Source organism: Thalassophryne amazonica, chromosome 16, assembly GCF_902500255.1.
Source record: "Thalassophryne amazonica chromosome 16, fThaAma1.1, whole genome shotgun sequence".
In the NCBI taxonomy this organism is placed as follows: domain Eukaryota; kingdom Metazoa; phylum Chordata; class Actinopteri; order Batrachoidiformes; family Batrachoididae; genus Thalassophryne; species Thalassophryne amazonica.
The window spans coordinates 16165000-16188695 of record NC_047118.1 but is presented as its reverse complement, the minus strand read 5'-3'; the positions used below and the strand labels follow the sequence as shown (position 1 = coordinate 16188695).

General features: G+C 40.1%; 1 protein-coding gene across 1 annotated transcript in view; it reads right to left on the bottom strand.

Annotated features, from left to right (window-relative positions):
• The window catches only part of hs3st2 (heparan sulfate (glucosamine) 3-O-sulfotransferase 2), a 59234-nt gene extending 36846 nt beyond the window's left edge, over positions 1 to 22388 (bottom strand). Inside the window, 1 exon segment of the mRNA XM_034191071.1 lies at positions 21762 to 22388. Within this exon segment, the coding sequence (XP_034046962.1) occupies positions 21762 to 22270 (509 nt within the window). The 5' untranslated portion in view covers positions 22271 to 22388.
• Positions 22389 to 23696: the final 1308 nt, after the last annotated feature.

Genomic DNA, 23696 nt, shown 5'->3' with positions numbered 1-23696 from the left:
GGAATCACCGGCCTCGGAGAATGTTCAATCAGTAGTTTAATTTTGTAGAAAAAAAGCAGATCACAGACATGACACAAAACTAAAGTCATTTCAAATGGCAACTTTCTGGCTTTAAGAACCACTATAAGAAATCAGGAAAAAAATTGTGGCAGTCAGCAATGGACTCACTCAATTCTGAGGAATAAATTATGGAATCACCCTGTAAATTTTCATCCCCAAAACTAACACCTGCATCAAATCAGATCTGCTCGTTAGTCTGCATCTAAAAAGGAGTGATCACACCTTGGAGAGCTGTTGCACCAAGTGGACTGACATGAATCATGGCTCCAACATGAGAGATGTCAATTGAAACAAAGGAGAGGATTATCAAACTCTTAAAAGAGGGTAAATCACGTAATGTTGCAAAAGATGTTGGTTGTTCACAGTCAGCTGTGTCTAAACTCTGGACCAAATACAAACAACATGGGAAGGTTGTTAAAGGCAAACATACTGGTAGACCAAGGAAGACATCAAAGCGTCATGACAGAAAGCTTAAACAATATGTCTCAAAAATCGAAAATGCACAACAAAACAAATGAGGAACAAATGGGAGGAAAGTGGAGTCAACGTCTGTGACCGAACTGTAAGAAACCGCTTAAAGGAAATGGGATTTACATACAGAAAAGCTAAACAAAAGCCATCATTAACACCTAAACAGAAAAAAAACAAGGTTACAATGGGCTAAGGAAAAGCAATCGTGGACTGTGGATGACTGGATGAAAGTCATATTCAGTGATGAATCTTGAATCTGCATTGGGAAAGGTGATGATGCTGGAACTTTTGTTTGGTGCCGTTCCAATGAGATTTATAACAATGACTGCCTGAAGAGAACATGTAAATTTCCACAGTCATTGATGATATGGGGCTGCATGTCAGGTAAAGGCACTGGGGAGATGGCTGTCATTACATCATCAATAAATGCACAAGTTTACGTTGATATTTTGGACACTTTTTTTATCCCATCAATTGAAAGGATGTTTGGGGATGATGAAATCATTTTTCAAGATGATAATGCATCTTGCCATAGAGCAAAAACTGTGAAAACATTCCTTGCACAAAGACACATAGGGTCAATGTCATGGCCTGCAAATAGTCCGGATCTTAATCCAATTGAAAATCTTTGGTGGAAGTTGAAAAAAATAGTCCATGACAAGGCTCCAACCTGCAAAGCTGATCTGGCAACAGCAATCAGAGAAAGTTGGAGCCAGATTGATGAAGAGTACTGTTTGTCACTCATTAAGTCCATGCCTCAGAGACTCCAAGCTGTTATAAAAGCCAGAGGTGGTGCAACAAAATACTAGTGATGTGTTGGAGCGTTCTTTTGTTTTTCATGATTCCATAATTTTTTCCTCAGAATTGAGTGATTCCATATTTTTTCCCTCTGCTTGGTCTAAAAAAGTAACCGTTACTGACTGCCACAATTTTTCTTCCTGATTTCTTATAGTGTTTCTTAAAGCCAGAAAGTTGCCATTTGAAATGACTTTAGTTTTTAGTTTCATGTCATGTCTGTGATCTGCTTTTTTTCTACAAAATTAAACAACTGAATGAACAGCCTCCGAGGCCGGTGATTCCATAATGTTTGTCAGGGGTTGTATAATAACCATCCCCTATGTAGTATAAGATGACCCTTGTTTCAGTATTTTTCAATTTTTGTTGAGTGTCAGCACAGCAAATCCTGTATGTATGAGTATCTTGATTTGGCACATGTATCACAGCTGTCCTTCCTGATGCAACTTTGGCTGTACTATGACAGTGGAGCATGGGTGGCCTTGAACTGGGAACCTTGTCATTCAGCACAAGCTAGTTCTGCAATGTACCAAAATTTTGAACTTGACCTGTGACCTTGACATTCAATGTATTTTTTTTCAGAGTCAAATTACTTTGTATTTGGTAGACATTTAATCACTCCATTATGTTTGGTCAAAATCCAATAAAAACTCTTTGAGTTATTTTGTTTAAACCTGAACAGAGGGACACATATGGCAAAAAACTTAATACACTCGTTAAAGCATCAGCCTATCCCATTTTTTTTAACCCAAGTTGGTTAAACACACATCCTAAATTAAATAATTTCATGACCCCAACACATAGTAAAATACAAAAAATAATGAGTTTTTCCAATGTTTTTCCTCATCTCTTCCACGTCTTACCTGTGACAACGTCATCAGTGTGCACTGGTAGTAGTTGTGGTGGAATCAAAGTTTATGGTGAAATGGGCTCTTATTTTGAAAGACTCGTGCAAAAAAAAAAAAAAACACTAAGTGTTTTGAGACAATGGCTAGCTTTCTGAAGGTTAAGATGCTAGAATTTCAGTATTGTTGTAAGAGCTCAATAAAGACTCTGAGGTTAATTAGAATAAAGAACTGTCTTGTAGAAACATTCACTCATAACATGACATGGTATCAGAAATTTTGACCGGAAACAGAAAACATCTAATTCATCAGTTTTTGGTTGATTTCAAGCTCTGATGGAATGAGTGGACAACACTGACTGCCTCAAATCACCTCCTGCAGTCTGCCGTGACGGTTCGTCTGCTGCCGACATGAGCAACCTTAACGTCGACTGGACGTCCACTGGCCAGCTACTGTTCATAGCTTGATACATAACAAATGTGCAACCATTTCAAAAGGTCTCTGTCTGATGTCTGCTCAAAATTTTGACCATGCACAAAACTTTCAAAGAAACCGACCAGACATCAGCTGATACGGAACACATTTAATGAATGAGAAAAAAGATTTGTACAAAATTTGGGAAAAAATGGACACAAACAGGTGCGTTATTTGTCATTTATTTTTTTATTTGTAATGAAATCAGACATTTTGTTCCGACAGATGTATTTGTCCTTGCTCGTGCATCTGCCCACCACCTCTTCAGGCAGAATTTTGCGTGGAACACCCTGGACATTCTGACACATGAGTATGGTAAACAGGTTGATAAGCAAACAAACAAACAAAAGTCTGTTGTTTCATGGATGAAAAATTAGTAATTGCTAAACTTATGCAAACATTTCAGCAGCTGTACAATTTGTCTAAAATTGTTAGCATGCTTCAAATAAGAGTTGATGGGAGTTAGTTGCCTCATATTCATTCCATCATGAATTGATGTGTGACAAGTGAAAAGTTGACCTATGTGCATGAGATGAAAAATACAGTTGTTGGTAAAAGTCATTAGGATTCTTGCTGAATGTCAAGTTTCATTGCAACACATTGAACAGTTGTCAAGATATTTCGGTCTGGACCAAAGTCTGACAGAATGGATCGATGCACAGAGGGGAGTGTGGCAGATATATAGATAAAAGGGTGGGCAGTTGGGGAGAGCTCACTGCAGTTCACAGCCTCGGCCCACAGCAAAAGAAGAATGTACATGAACATAATGCCACTTGCTACAGAGACATTTTGCACTAAATCAAAATGGAAAGTCGCTTAATGTGACATGCTACCAACAAACCAAATGCTGTGACAAATAATCACTGAGGGCCAGAGTGATCCAGCAAATGTCACTCAATCACTCGTCAAGATGAACTGCAGCAGCTACGGCCGGGATTTCCACCGTTCTGCTGTCCAAAGCATTGTCTAAATGTAAATCTTTAATATTAGAACATAGATGGTCAGACTGTGATAAGTGTGCAGTATTTCAGTTTAGTAATTTTCTACAAATGGTTTCATATCAGAGTAGAAGCCCCATTTTCAACCAGAGACAGTTTATCTAATAATTTACAAGTGGATGAAATTAAATGTTGCTATGGCACTATCAGCCTGCAATTAAGTGTTGAATTTACGTGATTGAAGGATGCAGCTGCAGTGACAACACTAATGTGTAAGCTAGAAAAATGCATAACACATTTTAGATTCGCCACTGTTGGATTAATTAGTGTTTGGTGCAGCTGCAGCTCTGTTTAACTGTTGCTGTTATCTTTCATACTGATGCCTGCTAATGATGAAATGAACGACAGCATGCAAAATCACATCCCCAGCACACTACATCTATTTGGTCAGATTAGTTCAAAATTGACCACATGCAGCCCACACTCCATTAATTTTCTGCCTGCGGCATGCCTTGCATGATTAAATCTGATGATTTTGCTTGTGGTTTCTATGTTTAAACTTTGAAAAGTCAAACCAGTCAACTGTAGTTGCTACACATTTTCATCAATGAGATCACTCACAGCCATGGTTTATTTCATGTTACGTCATGTGACTGCCTCAACCAATGGAATTGGGCAAAAGTTATAGGTGCATGTAACTGCTTGAATCTGATGCAAAAATAATGTAAAGCTGCGACTTATGTAAAAGTTTTAAATGAATATAAATAGGCAATATATGCCAGTGCTTTCCACTTTTAAAAATTCAAAATTGGAATTTTATACAAAAATTGGTTTGCACCCTTAATGACCTATAAATTATTATTACAGATGAGCATATTTTAGTACTTTCACCCATCTGACAGAAAATATTTTAAATTTTCAAGTTTAGATTAATAAAATTGATGTGAACTCATTTTATATATAAAGTAAGTCCCTTCGGCATCTCCCTTGTTCTCACTCAAGGTGAGGTCACCATGGCAGATCAGACGGAGGTGAATTTGCATGTTGATTTGGCACAGGTTTTATGCCAGATCTCTTCCCAGATGCCATTCCCTATTGCAGAATGGGCAGATGTAAGCTTTGAAATGGGAACCCTCTGCACTGAAACCAGCTTACATACACAGTCCACAGCATAAGTCAGATGTGCAATTAAAAAAAACAAAAAACAAAAAAAACAGATGTGATTGATTTTTTCCCCTCTATAACCAGTCATATGGTTTTGGCCAAAACACTGAAAATTTTTCAAGGTGGTTCTGCTGAAAACCATAAGCTGAATTTCTGCTTTGAAAACATGAGTCAACTCACCTTCAGAACAAGTTTTACGTTTTGTATTTTTTGGCAGATTGAAATTTTCATTTCACTGGACTGACTCACAAACCAGACATTGTATGTTGATAATGAAATTCAGTTGAAATTTCATGAATTCACTATGTTAAGTGGAAGTAAAGAAACAGGGATCTATGACTTATTGACCATGTCCTTTTTTTACAGTGACTTATACTGACATGTGGGGTCAGTGCACCCGTCCTTGATATACTGTACATATTAAACTGTATTATCAGCAGTCTTTGCTTTCATTTCAGTCCGTGTTTAAAGTCTCCTGTGATAAGTGAATCCCCTGTGTTCATCCACCCACAGCAAATCAGAGTTATTAAAGTTTTGTTTTACCCCCGTCCGTTATTAGTTTTATGTCATTGATCATTTTTTATTCAAATTCAGTTTCATGGTCCTATGACTTGATATTCTGGCTATTGTTTTCTTTATATATCAGTCACAGATTGTGGTGGACTTTAGGCTTGGTTTTGGCTGGTCTATGGTGCAACTGTAAGTTTTTATTCTCTAGATGAAACATGTCGTTTTTTATGATGATAACTGATTAGTGTCCTTCAGGAAAGAACAAAACAAATGCCACATATTTCATTTGAACACGAGTGCAATTTCTGTATTGGAAGTTGCTTTGTTGTTACCTGACGTCATCAGATATGGCCATCAGGTATTGCAAAGGCTTTTCATCCATCCGTCCATCCATCTGTCTCTCTGTGCTCAGCATAAATCCAGTCCTATTACTGCCAGAGTCTTAAAATTCACAGGGAACATTCTTGGGACACAAACCTTAGAAACTTCAAAGATGGCTAACCTTCAAGTATTTTAAGAGGTTAAAAACTCATATTCAGATTCAATCTGTTCCATTTTTGTTTTTGAGTGGCAGAGGTGGCAGCCAATCAGAGTAGAGTGGCACTGTGATGTCAGTGTCAGGTGTCTCTAAAAACGCTTCATTTATGTGTTTAACATGTTTCTCATAAATTCTATAAAAGCTAGTGAGAAATAAACACTTCTAAAACTGAAAACACTGTTTGTGGAACCTATTAACACTTCTGAAGGCATTTACAAGACATTTAGCGGACATTAACGTGGTGACGTCATAGGCTGAAAGCTAGCTGCAAACTCTGTTTTCTGTGTAAATATAACCACTTTGTCATATATTTTGTAATAGCTAGTGAGAAATAAACACTTCTATAACTGAAAACACTGTTTTGTAACCTGATAACACCTCTAGAGTCATTTGCAAGTCATTTACAAGACATTTCACAGACGTCAGCGTGCACGCTAACTTTCGTTAACTCAAAACTAACTTCCACGCTTGTCAAAAGCTCATGTACACGCAGACGCACACACTCCTACAGATGCCGTTAAAACATAAATATTGTTTATGATTGATTGATTGTTTGATGGAGGGGCTTGATTGAACATGTACAAATTGTGCGTAACACAATAGGATCTTAATAACTAATTAAACAACTGCAAATTATAAAGAAGACAATGCTCATACAGCAGAGGGCATTTTAGCATTGCGTTATATTTTTTATGTTACAGGCTCAAACAACAATGGTCAGAAGTCAGAAGGTTTACCTATGATGAACCATCAATGACAAGGGAAAAAAAAAGTTGTGCCTTATTCACAGAAAGTATGATTAAGAAACTCTTGATTGTTGTAGAGTTCTTGGCTGCATTAATATTAAATTAGAAAATGATTAATGTTATGTATAACATTTATAATGTTAGGTATTTTGTTTTAAAAGACATTGCAGCACTACCAGTTTTGTGCTTTCCTGGAGAAACATCAGACACAATAAGGCGGTTATGTTTCTGTTTTTTTTTTTTTTGACAATTGCTCAATTGTATGAAGTGTATTGAATCAAAATATCTGCTGATAAATTAGTTGTCCCCACTGTAAAAAAAAAAAAAAAAAAATGTTTATATGATAATGAACTTCATGGGAGTGATTGGCACAAAAATTGTACCAAATATAATTGAATTGCACCAAATGTTTCCTAATATCATAACCACATATCTTCTCTAACAGTAATAAATAAAAATTTTAAATTCACAGCTTCATATCCATACATGATGTGGCATAATGGTGCAGTGGTAGCGATTTGGCATCAGACCAAGAAAGTCCAGAGTTTACAGCACAAAAGTTCACTGAACTTCAAGAAAGACATTTGGCTGCAAACACATCCATAATAGGTCTCATGTGGAGACCCCAATCACACACACAGTTTTATGTCCATATGATTTACATACAACTGAAGTTCCATGTAGTCACATTTTTTTACATATAAGGCCATAGTTTGATACTCATTGCTGTCATTGTCGTAGCAATCCCTTGGTGGTGAGGAAGATTGTCTCTTAATTGATTTCCAGTTGGGATGGCGGATATGGAGAAAATTGAACAGGCCCAGTTGCTCTGATTGTGACACTGTGGGAAGCTTCTGCCAGCCAAGCTCTTTCTCCTTCTTCTTTCTCCCCTTCTTCTCTGTGTTGTCCACCTATATCTTTTTGAAGACTACCACTCCCATATGGGTCAGTGCTCACCAGCTGGCTCGGTCCCTTACTTGTTCTTCTCATGTCTTCCAGTTGATGGAGTAGTTCTTGAGGACGTGCTTCAGGAGGTCCTTGTGACATTTCGTCTGCCAGTTTGTGGACCATTTTCTTTTGCTCAGCTGGGATTATATGATCTGCTTGGGATGGGAAGTCAGCTGCCAACCATCCTTATTATATGACCCCCCCACCGAAGCTGGTTCTTGATGATGGCACACTGTGTGCTCTATAGCTTGGCTTCAGGATGCTGATGTTTGCATGGTAGTCTTCCCTCCTGATGTGGAGGATACTCCTCAAGCAACGTTGGTAGAATTCCTTGAGAGTCTTCAGGTGGTCGCAGTAGGTGGTTCAGGTCTCGGATCCATATAGCAGAGTTGGCATGACAGTGGCTTTTATGGACAAGGAGTTTTGTCTTGTGTCAAAGGTCTTTGTCGTTGAAAACTTGGGTACATAGCCAGTCAAAGGGAGTTCATCTCATCATCGATGTCAGCATTTGAGGACACATGACTCTCCAGGTATGGAAAGTGGGTCATGTTCTCCAGGACCTGTCTGTGCAGTTTCCCAGCAGTGAGCTTTGGATTAACCATGTTGGGTGGAGGCTGATACAACACCCGTGTCTTCTTCAGGTTGATTTTAGGACCAAGCTTGGTGTAGGCTTCATCAACAGTTTGAAGGATTTTCAGAAGACCTTCTTCTGTACAGGATGGCATGCTGCTTTTGTCGGTATACTGCAGGTCCACTCAGGCTGAAGAGCTTTCCATTAGTTCTGTACGCAGTGTTAATTAATGGTGAAACTTTGTCCTTGATCAGGTGGCGGACTGTTGCCATGAAAATGATGAAGAGTGTAGTGGTGATGACACATCCCTGCTTTGATCCTGATTGAACATTGAAGGCTTTAGTTTTTTTTTTTTTTTTGCCATTTACCAGAACTGTGGTGGGTATGTCATCTTGGAGAAGCCCCAGAAGCTTGATGAATTTCTCACCAAATATAAAGGAATTCCACCAAGCAGTCGCTGAGATCTAGCTCCAGATGGATACACATGAGCAGCTCTAACGTCTGCCAGCAGGACCACTGGAAAGGATAACCCTGTGAACCCACATTAAATGTCTTCATGTGGCTTACTCGTGCTCTAAAATGTTCCAAAGGCAGACATCCCTATGCGTGAATGTGACATTTGTAAAACAATTTAATTTGTGTAATACACACTACAATAAAGGCTCATTTTTGTAATACGACCCCTCACGGATTTTTAGTGTTCACAAAAGAAAGAGGCTTCTTTATGTGCATTTAGGGGAAAAGGTACCTGATATTATAATATAAACCTAATGGATGGCTGAGTGTAAAATCTGAAAATGCTTTTGAGGCTGTTGTGAAAGGCAAATTATTAAAATGGTATATGCTTTTAATGTCTTACTTTAATTCATTTATCAAACTCTGAATCCTGTAGTTAGTCTGATGACAATGACAACTGTCGTTCGAGAAGTACAGTACATCCAGAAAGTATTCACAGCGCTTCACTATTTCCAAATTTGGTACAGCCAGTGGTGGGCACTGATTCGATAACCTATAATTATCGAAGCTAGTGTTTTCAGATAAGTTTTAAAACCATCATCGGACCAATTATCTTCTGATAAATTTAGTTCTAATAACTTTCAGTCCCCTAACATTTTTTTTTTTTTTTTGCTGGTAAAGTGAGCAAGTTTAACAGTCAAAAACATTTGTAAACCCTAAAATCAAACATTTTAATCCCTGTTATGTGTAGATCAGTGGTTTATGGCAGACTGACTGTCATCATTAAGCACAAGACGTGATTGGCTGGTCAACACAGGGAGCATTGTGGGTAGTGTAGTTCAGATTCACTTTGGACGTTGGATTGTTACCATCCGCTCAACACAAACAAAATGGGCAAATTTTACCATTATTTTATTTTATTTTTTTGTGGCATGGGATAATTTAATTGTCAAGACTCGGTGGGAGAGAGGAGATGTCATGGCGCAGCTGTGATGGACTTTTCTTCACCGTTTACAGACCGTTTTGGATAATCAGGATGCTTTATGTGGAATATTTTCTTCAGAATTTAGTGAATTCCACTGAAACTAACAGGTAAGAATTTATATTTACTACATGTCTTTTACTCTGCCAATCAATTCATTAATGGACATATTTCGGTTGTTTAAGCCACAGGGTTCAAAGCGTGTGAAAAAAGCAGCAGCATTTAGTTCGTAAATGACGGTGTATATAATACTGAGATAAACTGTGACTTCTAATACTGTGTTTTACTGCTTTTGATAGATGATGACAGTGTTTGGGGTTTTATTTTTTTATTAATTCATTTTTTGTGCGTTCTTTTTGTGTTTGTGATCCTTGAATTTAACCAGCAGCTCCTGCGGTGCTTAAAGTGAAACTGATTTATCAGAAGCTGACAGTGTAATCTGACGTGGCCACGTCCAAATCAGTACTAAAAGTTATCGGTTATCGGTCATCTATAATAAAGATAACTTTTTTAGCAATTTATCAGTTTTGCATCATAAAAGATAACTTTTCAGTTATTGAATTAATGGTTATCAAAGCAAACTTTTTGGTTAGCTGTGCCCATCACTGGTTACAGCCATCCATCCATCCATCCATCCATCCATCCATCCATCCATCCATCCATCCATCCATCCATCCATCCATCCATCCATCCATCCATCCATCCATCCATCCATCCATTTTCTTCCGCTTTATCCGGAGTCGGGTCGTGGGGGCAGCAGCTCAAGCAAAGCCGCCCAGACCTCCCGATCCACACACACCTCCCCCAGCTCCTCCGGGGGAACCCCAAGGCATTCCCAAGCCAGCCGAGAGATGTAATCCTTCCAGCGTGTCCTGGGTCTTCCCCGGGGCCTCCTCCCAATGGGACGTGCCCGGAACACCGCTCCAGCGAGGCGTCCAGGGGATATCCGGAAAAGATGCCCGAGCCACCTCAACTGACTCCTTTCGACGTGGAGGAGCAGCAGCTCGACTCCGAGCTCCTCCCGAGTGACCAAGCTCCTCACCCTAGCTCTAAGGGAGCGCCCAGCCACCCTGCAGAGGAAACTCATCTCGGCCACTTGTACCCGCGATATCGTTCTTTTGGTCATGAGCCAAATCTCATGACCATAGGTGAGGATCGGAACGTAGATCGATCGGTAAATCGAGAGCTTTGCCCCCCTACTCAGCTCTCTCTTCACCACGACGGTCCGATACAGTGACCGCATCACTGCAGACACTGCACCGATCCGTCTATCAATCTCACGCTCCATCCGTCCCTCACTTGTGAACAAGACCCCGAGATACTTAAACTCCTCCACTTGAGGCAAGGACACTCCACCGACCTGAAGAGGGCAAAGCACCTTTTTTCCGGTTGAGAACCATGGCCTCGTATTTGGAGGTGCTGATTTTCATCCCGGACGCCTCACACTTGGCTGCAAACTGCCCCAGTGCACGCTGAAGGTCCTGATTTGACGAAGTCAACAGAACCACATTGTCCACAAACAGCAGAGACGAGATTCTGTGGTTCCCAAACCAGACCCCCTCTACACCCTGGCTGCGCCTAGAAATTCTGTCCATAAAAATAATGATGAGCTGGTCGCAGCACACTGGACCAGCTCTACTCGCTCCATTGGGTGCTTGAGGGTTCATGGGAGTTCGCCCAACCAGTCCACATGTGTTTTGTGGATCTGGAGAAGGCGTTCGACCATGTCCCTCGGGGCACCCTGTGGGGAGTGCTCCGGGAGTACGGGGTCCAGGGTCCTTTGCTAAGGGCTATCCGGTCCCTGTACGACCGCAGCAGGAGCTTGGTTCGCATTGCCGGTGGTTACAGCCTTATTCCAAAATGGATAAAATTTTTACTTTTTCCTCAAAAACACACAATGCCCCATAATGACAATGTGATTATTTTTTTTTTAGATATTTCAAAAGGTATTAAAAATAAAAATAGTAAGAAATCACATGCACCTAAGTATTTGCTGCCTTTGCTATGAAGCTCAAAATTGAGCTCACGTGCATCCTGTTTCCACAGACTATCCTTCGGATGTTTCTACAGCTTAATTGGAGTCCATCTGTGGTAAATTTGGTTGACTGGACATGATTTGGAAAGGCACACACCTGTCTAAATATACCCCCCCCCCCCCAGTTGACAGTGCATATCAGAGGACAAACCAAGGATGAAGTCAAAGGAAACATCTGTAGACCTCTGAGACAGGATTGTCTCGAGGCACAAATCTGGGAAAGTGTACAGAAACATTTCTGCTGCTGTGAAGGTCCCAGTGAGCACAGTGGGGGCTCCATCATCCATAAATGGAAGACACTTGGATTCACCAGGACTCTTTCTACAGCTGGCCACCCGTCAAATCTGAGACATAGGGAAGAAGGGTCTTAGTCAGGATGGTGACCAAGAACCTGATGGTCACTCTGTCAGAGCTCCAGCATTCCTCTGTGGAGAGAGGAGAACCTTCCAGAAGGACAGCCATCTCTGCAGCTATCCACCAATCAGGCCTGTATGGTAGAGTGGCCAGACAGAAGCCACTCCTTGGTAAAAGTCACATGGCAGCCCAACTGGAGTTTGTCAAAAGGCACCTGAAGGACCATGAGAAACATAATTCTCTGGTCTGATGATCCAAAGATTGAACTCTGGTGTAAATGCCAGGTGTCATGTTTGGAGGAAACCAGGCACCATCCCTACAGTGAAGCATGGTGGTGGCAGCCTCATGCTGTGGGGATATTTTTCAGTGGCAGGAACTGGGAGACTAGTCAGGATTGAGGGAGAGACAAATACAGCAATGTACAGAGACATCCTGGATGAAAACCTGATCCAGAGTGCTCTTGACCTCAGACTGGAGCTATGCTTCATCTTTCAGCAGCACAATGACCCTAAGCACACAGCCAAGATATCAAAGGAGTGGCTTCAGGACAACTCCATGAATGTCCTTGAGTGGTCCGGCCAGAGCCCAGACCTGAATCTGATTGAACATCTCTGGAGGGATCTGAAAAGGGCTGTGCACCGACGCTCCGCATCCAACCTGATGGAGCTTGAGAGGTGCTGCAACGAGGAATGGACAAAACTGCCCAAAGATAGGTGCACCAAGTTTGTGGCATCATATTGAAGAAGACTTGAGGGTGGAATTTGTAACAAAGGTACATCAACAAATTATTGAGCAAAGGGTGTGAATACTTATGTACACGTGATTTCTTAGAATTTTATTTTTAAAAAATTTTGAAAAAATATATATTTTTCATGTTGTCATTATTATCATTATCATTATCATCATTATTATATCATTAGTGACATTCACAACATTTTTTTTCAAGACAAAACACCAAATTCTCTGAGCGTTTGTGTGGGCGACCTTCTGTTTTCAGTCTGGAGGATGTCAAATGTGTCCATGTCTTGGCCTCATAGTGTGATGAAATAATAAATGTAATTGTGCAAAATATTAATTATCATATAAAAAAAATCACAGATACAAAGAAAAATACCGCCTTCAATCAATCAATCAATCAATCGATCAATTTTATTTATATAGCGCCAAATCACAACAAACAGTTGCCCCAAGGCGCTTTATATTAGGGATGGTTCAGGGTCACGTAATCCAGCCCTAACTATAAGCTTTAGCAAAAAGGAAAGTTTTAAGCCTAATCTTAAAAGTAGAGAGGGTGTCTGTCTCCCTGATCTGAATTGGGAGCTGGTTCCACAGCAGAGGAGCCTGAAAGCTGAAGGCTCTGCCTCCCATTCTACTCTTACAAACCCTAGGAACTACAAGTAAGCCTGCAGTCTGAGAGCGAAGCACTCTATTGGGGTGATATGGTACTATGAGGTCCCTAAGATAAGAAGGGACCTGATTATTCAAAACCTTATAAGTAAGAAGAAGAATTTTAAATTCTATTCTAGAATTAACAGGAAGCCAATGAAGAGAGGCCAATATGGGTGAGATATGCTCTGTCCTTCTAGTCCCCGTTAGTACTCTAGCTGCAGCATTTTGAATTAACTGAAGGCTTTTCAGGGAACTTTTAGGACAACCTGATAATAATGAATTACAATAGTCCAGCCTAGAGGAAATAAATGCATGAATTAGTTTTTCAGCATCACTCTGAGACAAGACCTTTCTAATTTTAGAGATATTGCGTAAATGCAAAAAAGCAGTCCTACATATTTGTTTAATATGCGCTTTGAATGACATATCCTGATCAAAAATGACTCCACGATTTCTCACAGTATTACTAGAGGTCAGGGTAATGCCATCCAGAGTAAGGATCTGGTTAGACACCATGTTTCTAAGATTTGTGGGGCCAAGTACAATAACTTCAGTTTTATCTGAGTTTAAAAGCAGGAAATTAGAGGTCATCCATGTCTTTATGTCTGTAAGACAATCCTGCAGTTTAGCTAATTGGTGTGTGTCCTCTGGCTTCATGGATAGATAAAGCTGGTGTCAGATCCCGTTATTTTTTAGACACACGGCACACGCTCACCCTCCGATGAGCTCATATAATCATTCATTTCACTTATTTGTAACATACTTTTTCTAATCAACTCTTAATTTTAGCACATTAATACTTCATTTGATCATACTTGTTATGTTAGAATCATTCTTAGACATATTCCATCGTCTTCACCACTGAGTTAATTCCGTGGGCCTCCCCATTTGTAATGGAAAAGTCCGGTATGACCTCACTTACTCCGGGAAAGTACCAAACACTGTTCAGTTTAATCCAACAGCATGTATATTAATCCCATGGCACGTGCTATATTCCAAGATGAAAACAAGCTGAAAGCAAGCTTAAAGTCATCTTTCCTGACACTGGGTATCTTCTGCGTGACAACAAAAATTTAAGCAATGCCGTCTAATAATACTGCCTAAGGGAAGCATGTATAAAGTGAATAAAATTGGTCCTAGCACAGAACCTTGTGGAACTCCATAATTAACCTTAGTCTGTGAAGAAGATTCCCCATTTACATGAACAAATTGTAATCTATTAGATAAATATGATTCAAACCACCGCAGCACAGTGCCTTTAATACCTATGGCATGCTCTAATCTCTGTAATAAAATTTTATGGTCAACAGTATCAAAAGCAGCACTGAGGTCTAACAGAACAAGCACAGAGATGAGTCCACTGTCTGAGGCCATAAGAAGATCATTTGTAACCTTCACTAATGTTGTTTCTGTACTATGATGAATTCTAAATCCTGACTGAAACTCTTCAAATAGACCATTCCTCTGCAGATGATCAGTTAGCTGTTTTACAACTACCCTTTCAAGAATTTTTGAGAGAAAAGGAAGGTTGGAGATTGGCCTATAATTAGCTAAGATAGCTGGGTCAAGTGATGGCTTTTTAAGTAATGGTTTAATTACTGCCACCTTAAAAGCGTGTGGTACATAGCCAACTAATAAAGATAGATTGATCATATTTAAGATCGAAGCATTAAATAATATTAGGGCTTCCTTGAGCAGCCTGGTAGGAATGGGGTCTAATAGACATGTTGATGGTTTGGATGAAGTAACTAATGAAAATAACTCAGACAGAACAATCTGAGAGAAAGAGTCTAACCAAATACCGGCATCACTGAAAGCAGCCAAAGATAACGATATGACTTTGGGATGGTTATGAGTAATGTTTTCTCTAATAGTTAAAATTTTATTAGCAAAGAAAGTCATGAAGTCATTACTAGTTAAACTTAAAGGAATACTCGGCTCAATAGAGCTCTGACTCTTTGTCAGCCTGGCTACTGTGCTGAAAAGAAACCTGGGGTTGTTCTTATTTTCTTCAATTAGTGATGAGTAGTAAGATGTCCTAGCTTTATGGAGGGCTTTTTTATAGAGCAACAGACTCTTTTTCCAGGCTAAGCGAAGATCTTCTAAATTAGTGAGACGCCATTTCCTCTCCAACTTACGGGTTATCTGCTTTAAGCTGCGAGTTTGTGAGTTATACCATGGAGTCAGGCACTTCTGATTTAAAGCTCTCTTTTTCAGAGGAGCTACAGCATCCAAAGTTGTCTTCAATGAGGATGTAAAACTATTGACGAGATACTCTATCTCACTTACAGAGTTTAGGTAGCTACTCTGCACTGTGTTGGTATATGGCATTAGAGAACATAAAGAAGGAATCATATCCTTAAACCTAGTTACAGCACTTTCTGAAAGGCTTCTAGTGTAATGAAACTTATTCTCCACTGCTGGGTAGTCCATCAGAGTAAATGTAAATGTTATTAAGAAATGATCAGACAGAAGGGAGTTTTCAGGGAATACTGTTAAGTCTTCAATTTCCATACCATAAGTCAGAACAAGATCTAAGATATGATTAAAGTGGTGGGTGGACTCATTTACATTTTGAGCAAAGCCAATTGAGTCTAATAATAGATTAAATGCAGTGTTGAGGCTGTCATTCTCAGCATCTGTGTGGATGTTAAAATCGCCCACTATAATTATCTTATCTGAGCTAAGCACGAAGTCAGACAAAAGGTCTGAAAATTCACAGCGAAACTCACAGTAACGACCAGGTTGTTGTGTGGGCCGCTGAAGAGGAGGTACTGCTGGCCCACCACCACCAGAGGGCGCCCTGCCTGGAGTGCGGGCTCCAGGCACCAGAGGGCGCTGCCGCCTCACAGGAGCAGCCAGGGTGACAGCTGTCACTTATCACCTACAACAGCTGTCACCAATCATCTGATCTGCAGTGGTATATCAGCAAGACGACATCTCCACCTCTTTGCCGAGATATTGCTCTACCTAGGAGGTACAGTACTCAGCCGACTGTGTTGTCTTTTTGACATTAACACTTTGTTACTTTTGTGCGTTGAATAGCAGACATTTCTTCCGACGAGAGGTGGAGGTGGTTTTCCCGCCATACGTGTTGCTGGGTGCAAACGCACCCACATTTAACTGTTTTTGTTCCTCGCCAGCAGTACCAGATCCGACACGCGGAGGCAGTGGCCACCTGGGACTTCGGGACTTGGCGGCTCCAGTATTCCCGGGGTTCGGTGGCGGAGGAAATTGTGTGGTTCCGGTTCTGCTTTGGACAGACGTCTCTTATCTTCGAGCCTGCCCACGTGACACATTTTGTGAATTGACTTCTTTGTCTATTATTGTAATCTGTTGTGTTTGTTGTGCTTATTCACAACAGTAAAGTGTTGTTATTTGACTTCCTCCATTGTCCGTTCATTTGCACCCCCTGTTGTGGGTCCGTGTTCCTACACTTTCACAACACAGGTGGACGATAGATAATAACAAATAAAACTGGTTTTTGGGACTTCCAATTTGGATGGACAAGACTAAGAGTCAAGCTTTCAAATGAATTAAAGCTCTGTCTGGGTTTTTGATTAATTAATAAGCTGGAATGAAAGATTGCTGCTAATCCTCCGCCTCGGCCCGTGCTACGAGCATTCTGGCAGTTAGTGTGACTCGGGGATACCTTGACAATAGAAAGCAAACAAGTGTAACTTACACTACTTAGGGGCAGTTACAAAATCACTCCTGTCTGTCTGGAGGACATTAAAAAAAAAAAAATCAAAGACAGATTTCAAAAAGCTGAAAGGAAAGAAGTTCATTATTTTCAAATTTGACAAAATCTGCCTCAAATGTGTCTTTCTCTCATTTCTCATGAGGTCAGGTTAGACACCATTTCAACAAACCCCTATGCCAGGGGTGGCCAAGTTCGGTCCTCGCTAGCCACATTCCTGACACTCTTAGTTGTCTCCCTGCTCCAACACACCTGAATCCAATGAAAGGCTCATTAAAAGTCTGCTAACAAGTCTTTCATTGGATTCAGGTGTGTTGGAGCAGGGAGACAACTAAGAGTGTCAGGAATGTGGCTCTCGAGGACCGAACTTGGCCACCCCTGTCCTATGCTGTCAGTCACCAGTGTGGGAGGTCTGTTTAAACCTGCTCAGATGGATGCTTATGTGAAAGAGCTGAGAACTGATGATCTCACAGTCCAATAGAAAAACTATGCTCTAAATTTTTGCAGTTAAATTGACTAATTCATCCATCCATTTTCTGAATCCACTTATTCCAGTGAAAGGTCACTGGGGAGTGGGTGGGACATTGGGGGGGGGGTGGCCATTGTGTGAGATGTGGCGTACACTCTGGACAGACTGCTAGTCTATGGCAGGGCCTGGCCTCATTGAAAATATTGTTGGATAAAAGGTATCATGTTGTTAAATCAGCTGTTATACTATAGGTGAAATATTCAAGAGCTTATCAATTTGATTTAATACAAGGATAAAGTTAATTCAGCACTGTTTGGAGTGGATCAATTTGTGTTCACTACAGAACGCATACAGTTACCATGCAACAGTACCTGTACAGTAAATTTTACTGTGTAAATTTTACTCTGGCATGAGGAGCCATGATCTCCTTGTTTTGAATGCATACCCTGGGCTGAAGCATACCTTGCCAACTCCACAAACCACAATATAAATGTACAGTGGAACCTCGGTTTTAGAACAACTTCGTTTAACCCTCTGGGGTCCGAGGCATTTTTTGGACAGTTCACTCGCCTGGCATAAATGTTTTATTATTGCTGTTAACAGCTCTCCCTTCATCCCACAATCAGGTTTTATGTCTCTTTTTTCAGGACAACCTGTGCTTTCATAAAATATATGTTTTTGTTGTGTTTTATAAGTGGAATAAAGGTTTACAATCAAAAATAAGAAAGGAAAAACTAAAGCAGAAAATAATTTTCCACACACATTTATTCAAAACACACAGCAAACTATAACCACTGTTTTGACACTTTATGAAGGTAATTTGAGGTCTTGTGCGACAGACTGTACAACAAAAAGGTTCAAACAAACACAAATGCACATTTTGAACAATATATACAAAATGGTCTATGTGTTTTGTTGTCTTCATTTCAAAGCAATTTCTGTCTGCTATTACTCAAAGGTTACATCACAAACTTCTACTTCTACTGTGTTTTGGAGTGTTCTGTGCTGCTCAAAGCAGCTTTCATTCACACTTTGGCCCACTTTGGCTCCTTACAGTCTGAGGAACGGCCCTCCCCCTCACTCCATTGATATGGTAAACAGTGCTTTACGCCGAGAAAGCAACAGAGTTATCCAGTAACATTCACATGCAAACTAGTGGAGCAATCCTGATAGTTACACACTCTTTGTTTGAGCACGTGAGATTGTCATCAGAGGCTCTCCGTCTGCTCCGTCTGCTTCACTGATCACTGTGCACAATGGTGCAGGGCGCATGGAGACCAATAGTATGTACTCATTGGAGCATCCAGGGGGCTATTAAAATGGGCCAACTAGTAACACATCACTCCTGAAAACGATCTTTGGCTTTTCATGTGAGGTAAATCTGCCCTACGATTGGATTTTGGAAAACCATGTGACGATGAACCAATTCCGGACACTCACATTGCGCACCTCATCACACAGCTTCTATGAGGAGTACAAAGATGGCCAATGGTTGGCTCGAAAGTCCGCGGAGTTAACTTTTCAGCAAAAAAAAAGTATGTTTCTATCTCATATCATTAAAAAGTTATTTATAATTTAGTAAAGCTTGGTCTTAGCCATTGTATACAACAGCGTCGGCCAAAGAGGGTTAAGAACAACTCAGTTTAGGAACATATTTTTTGAATGATAAATGTACTTTTCTTGGTTCACGAACACCTCCACTGCAGTAGGTGGTGGTAGTGCACCTTGTTGAGTTGCAAGTTGCCAATTAACTTGAAAGAAGAAGAAGAAGCATGAACATCCATCTTTGGATGCTAATTAAATCATATTTTTGGGGACTGCACGGTGGTTCTTCTAACGGTTTAGTTTGTTGTGGACATTAAAAGTTATGAGGCGTATATTTTTTTTCCAGTAATCATATATTAAGCGGGGCTAATGGGTGAAGCTAAATGTGCTCATGCTGTTAGCATACAACATTAAATCCGACCAGAATTTCACTGTAACAGAGGCGTCTGATCTGTTCAGAAGTTCAGTTACACAGTAGAATTTTTCTGAGTAAAATTTACTCTGCCGGGATAACATTTGGTTCCAGTCTAAATAGAGTAAAATACACTCTATTATATATTACCGTCTTCTCAAATCAAGTGGTTCTACTCCAATAAGAGTTGATTTTACACTGTAATAGAGTATATTTATCTCTATTTGGACTGGGACTAAATGTTATCCCAACAGAGTAAATTTGACTCTGTAAAATTTACTGTGTACCTGATGTTCTTATGGTCTCTTCTGTACAGGTAAGGTGAAATTAAATTGTCTCTTTTATTCCAATTACTGTACAGTATTTTGTATAAGATACTATGCATATTCTTTGTATTTTGTATGTCTTTTATGCATGAAATACTGTTAAAAAGGTAAAACCACTGTGTTGTTTTTGGGGACAGGAACTGATTAATCCATTTTACATAGTTTCTTATGGGAAAATTGGTTTCAGTTTAAAAAAGACATTTAGGAACCAATTAAGTTCTGTACAGTTAAACATATGTTTGCCCGTAATAGCAATTTTTGGCTATATACTGTATGATGTCATCATGTCACTTCTGTGTGATTTCATTATGAATCAATCACAAATATATTGCTGATCAATAAATGCTTTAGACCATCGTCTCAGCTTCTTGAGTGTTGAAGTACAAAAAGGGTAGGTGGTGGTCTCGTGGTTAAACAGTTGGCTTGAGACCTCGGGATCCTTGGTTCAATTCCCTAGCAGACTGTAAAATCATTAAGGGTGCTTGGGCAAGGTCCTTAATCACCCAGTTGCTCTTGGTGTACAGTTGACTGACTTCCAAGGCAGCAACCTGACCTGAGTGTGTGTGTGAATGTGAGGCATCAGTGCAAAGTGCTTTGAGCTTCTAATTCAGATGGAAAGTGCTATATATAAATGCTGCCGATTTAAAGTGTTTTTAAAACAATCTCTAACGTCTAATCACCTCTAGATCTCGATCCAAGTAATATTACCACCAAGTTTGGTCTATCTGAGCTTCTTGGTTGCTTAGATCGAAAATATTAATGTTTTTCAAACCATGTTTTCCTTGACGTTGAGCAATGATCTGTCACCAAACTATTCAAAAATCTAATCACCTCTAGATATCTGTCCAAGCAATATTCCCACCAAGTTTGAAAGAACTCTGTCCAGCAACAATGCCCTGTTGGCAGTCACTTCACCTATGTGCAGAGTAATAAAATTAAATCAACTAAAGTAAGTCAAAATTATGAATTAGTGCAGTGTTAAATTATACTTGGATGGAGTTGATTTAACACTACAATAGAGTCGCACTATTTTTTTTTTTTTATAATGGGATCAGATACATTTACTGCAAATTATAGATATTTAGTGTGCAACAGCACCTGTGCAGAAAATTTTGCAGTGCAGCAAGTCCATCTGATCCCGTTCTAAAAAAGTGTTAATTTCTTGTGTTAAACCAAGTCCATCCAAGTATAATTTAACACCGCTCTTATTGATCATTTTGAATTAACACTCCTAGCAGAATAATTTAACACTACGATATAATTGCTTTAACACTATTTTGAATGGGATAATATGCACTTGTGGTAGTGTAAAATTAACACTGCTGCACAAAGTTTTGCCTGCAGTTGCTGTGACACTGGTGCATTATGGGTATGAGAATGGACATCAACAATAAGGTGTAATGCAACAGGAACTCCATGTGAACAGTCAGTTCAAAGGATGAATGCCAACAAATATGCTGATCAAATCAAATCAAACAACTTTATTAATCCCACAAGGGACACTACTACTTTCAGTCTTCCAGAGGATCTGTTGATTACAGAAAGAATTTAAATCTTTGTTTCACTCTGATACTCTTTGAACAGTTTTTGAATCTGATTTGAATTTTGCCTTGTTGGATTTACATAAAATTATTGACTAGAAATGTTCACCAGGGGTCTTTTCTACAAGTGCGCAGAGAAAGACCCAACTTTGAACCTTCAGATCTCCTTTTATGTATATGTTCTGAAGACAGCTGTAACTTTGGAGTTCCGCATATCATGTTGCTGCTTGTGTGACTGGGCGTTATGGAGCTGCGGGTTCAGCACCACGGAACTATCCACACAGCTGCTTCAACTTTCAGCTGCGGACATCAATTTCCAAATTTACCAAACTTATACATGAGTTGTTATATTAAAATGACATCCACCTTGTTCCTTTCTCAGACATATAGTGACAGTTTGACCCTCAAACCTCCAATTTCGTTTCAGATCTTTTATTTTTTATTTGTTTAATAAATGTGAAGGCGTTGTGTGCTGTTTTCTTTCCTTCTCACCTGTACCAGTCGAGCCCTCTGTCGTAGTTCCTGTCAAAGAAGTGCGGCTCCGTGCCAAGTGCGCGCACGTCTGGATGTATCCGGATAAACTCAAGCACCGCTCTGGTTCCTCCTTTCTTTACGCCCACAATTAACGCGTTGGGCAGCTTCTTATTCCCATATTTCTGCGCAACACTCATGTTTCTCAGCTTCCCCTCAGTCCAGCAACTGTCGGACGAGGTTTTGCTTTGCTCGCGGGAAGCGTTCGATCCCCGCCGCTCGTCGCCCGCCAAAGACCTGACTTCCAGCGAAGCGCAGCCGTCTAATTTGCCGAGAAGTTTCTTGCCACCTCCCGCCGCGTTCTTGCTATTTGGGCATCTTTTGCCGTCGTAACTCTGGTTTGTCATGATCGTGCTGCGGCAGAAAATAATACTGTAACATAAATAAGTGCAGGACAGCGACACTGTGAATATGAAAGCGAATCTGGCGCTGAATCTGTTCGCGGATAAGAAGAGGAGCCTCTGTGCCATGTCTCCATGGGTTCAAAGTGCTGCATGGTTTTCCATTTGAGCCTCCCTCCTTCTCCCGAGCTGCTGTTGGAGTCTGGAAATAAAATAGTAAAGTCAGACGGACACTTCTGCTGCGCATAAAAATCTCCCTCCACAGGCGGTTGCGCTGCGCAAACTTAGGATGCGAGAACAACGTGGTGGTTCTCCTGGAAACAAGTTTTTCTCAAGTCGTTTGAAGTGAGTCATTTAAACCACGTGGCGGAAGGTTTTAACACTCATCCTCTGGCTGCTTTTGTGAGAGGAGAAAAAAAGTCCAGCGCGTCCTCGGCGTGTCTTTCAAACTCCACTGGCGAGATTGTTTTCATGCGCTGCGCACCTTTGCCTTACATATTAAAGTGTGAAGATGTGTGCACTTAGGCTACCCGTATAAATGTTTAATAGAGCCGCTGACGTCACTCACATGCTCATAATTCTATGTGCGTTGTGTGTTTTTTAAAGGAGCACCCTGATTTTGAATACTTTGAGATTTTAACATATTTAATAACAACGATAATTATTTTATTCATATAGAAAAAACAAACAAAATACATTACCACTAACAAATCATGATTTAAATTAAATTAATCAATAACATCAGATAAAAACAGAATTAAAACACTATATAAATAACAATTTCCCACCATCCGCAACATTAGGCATGTGAGTAAAAGTGTCTTTTTTGGTCTGGATTTAACCTAACTGCCTAATCTCACACAGTAGTTTGTTTCACAGCCATGGTGCACAAAATGAAAAACATCAACGCCCTGCTGATTTCTTTTTAACCTCAGGAAGACACAGTAGGCCAGCCCCCCCCGGTGATCTCTAGGCATGTACTTATGGCTAAATCAAATGAGTCATACAGGATGGCGCACTGCCATCCAAAATATGATTAGACAATAACAAAACTCCACCCTCATATGGGCAGGTAACCAACTGAGAGGTGCCAGAGAGATGTTTGAGTCAAAACTCAAACAGCTGCATTCTAGATGATTTGGAGACCCCTGGTGCTTTTAAGTGGTAATCCAAAAAAAAAAAAAAAAAGCATCAGAAAAAAAAAAAAATCAATTCTGGATGACACAAAAGCACAGATCAATACCTCTGCATCAGTCAAAGGCAAAAATGGCCTGATATTTACACTGAAAAAGTGCTGCTCTTGCCACCCCTGTAATATGTGCATCAAATGAGAGATTCATCAAGAATTACATTAAGATTCCTCACAGTCTCACAATGCCGAATCACACAATCACCCAGGAAAATGGTGAACTGATCAAACTGGTTTATTAATTTTAGCAGCCCAGTGAAAGTTGTCTCCATCTTGTATGATGTGAGATGTAAAATTTTAGATGGAATCGAACTGCTCACCGTAACCAGATGGGCCTTAATTCTGCTCATTTCAGCAGCATTACTT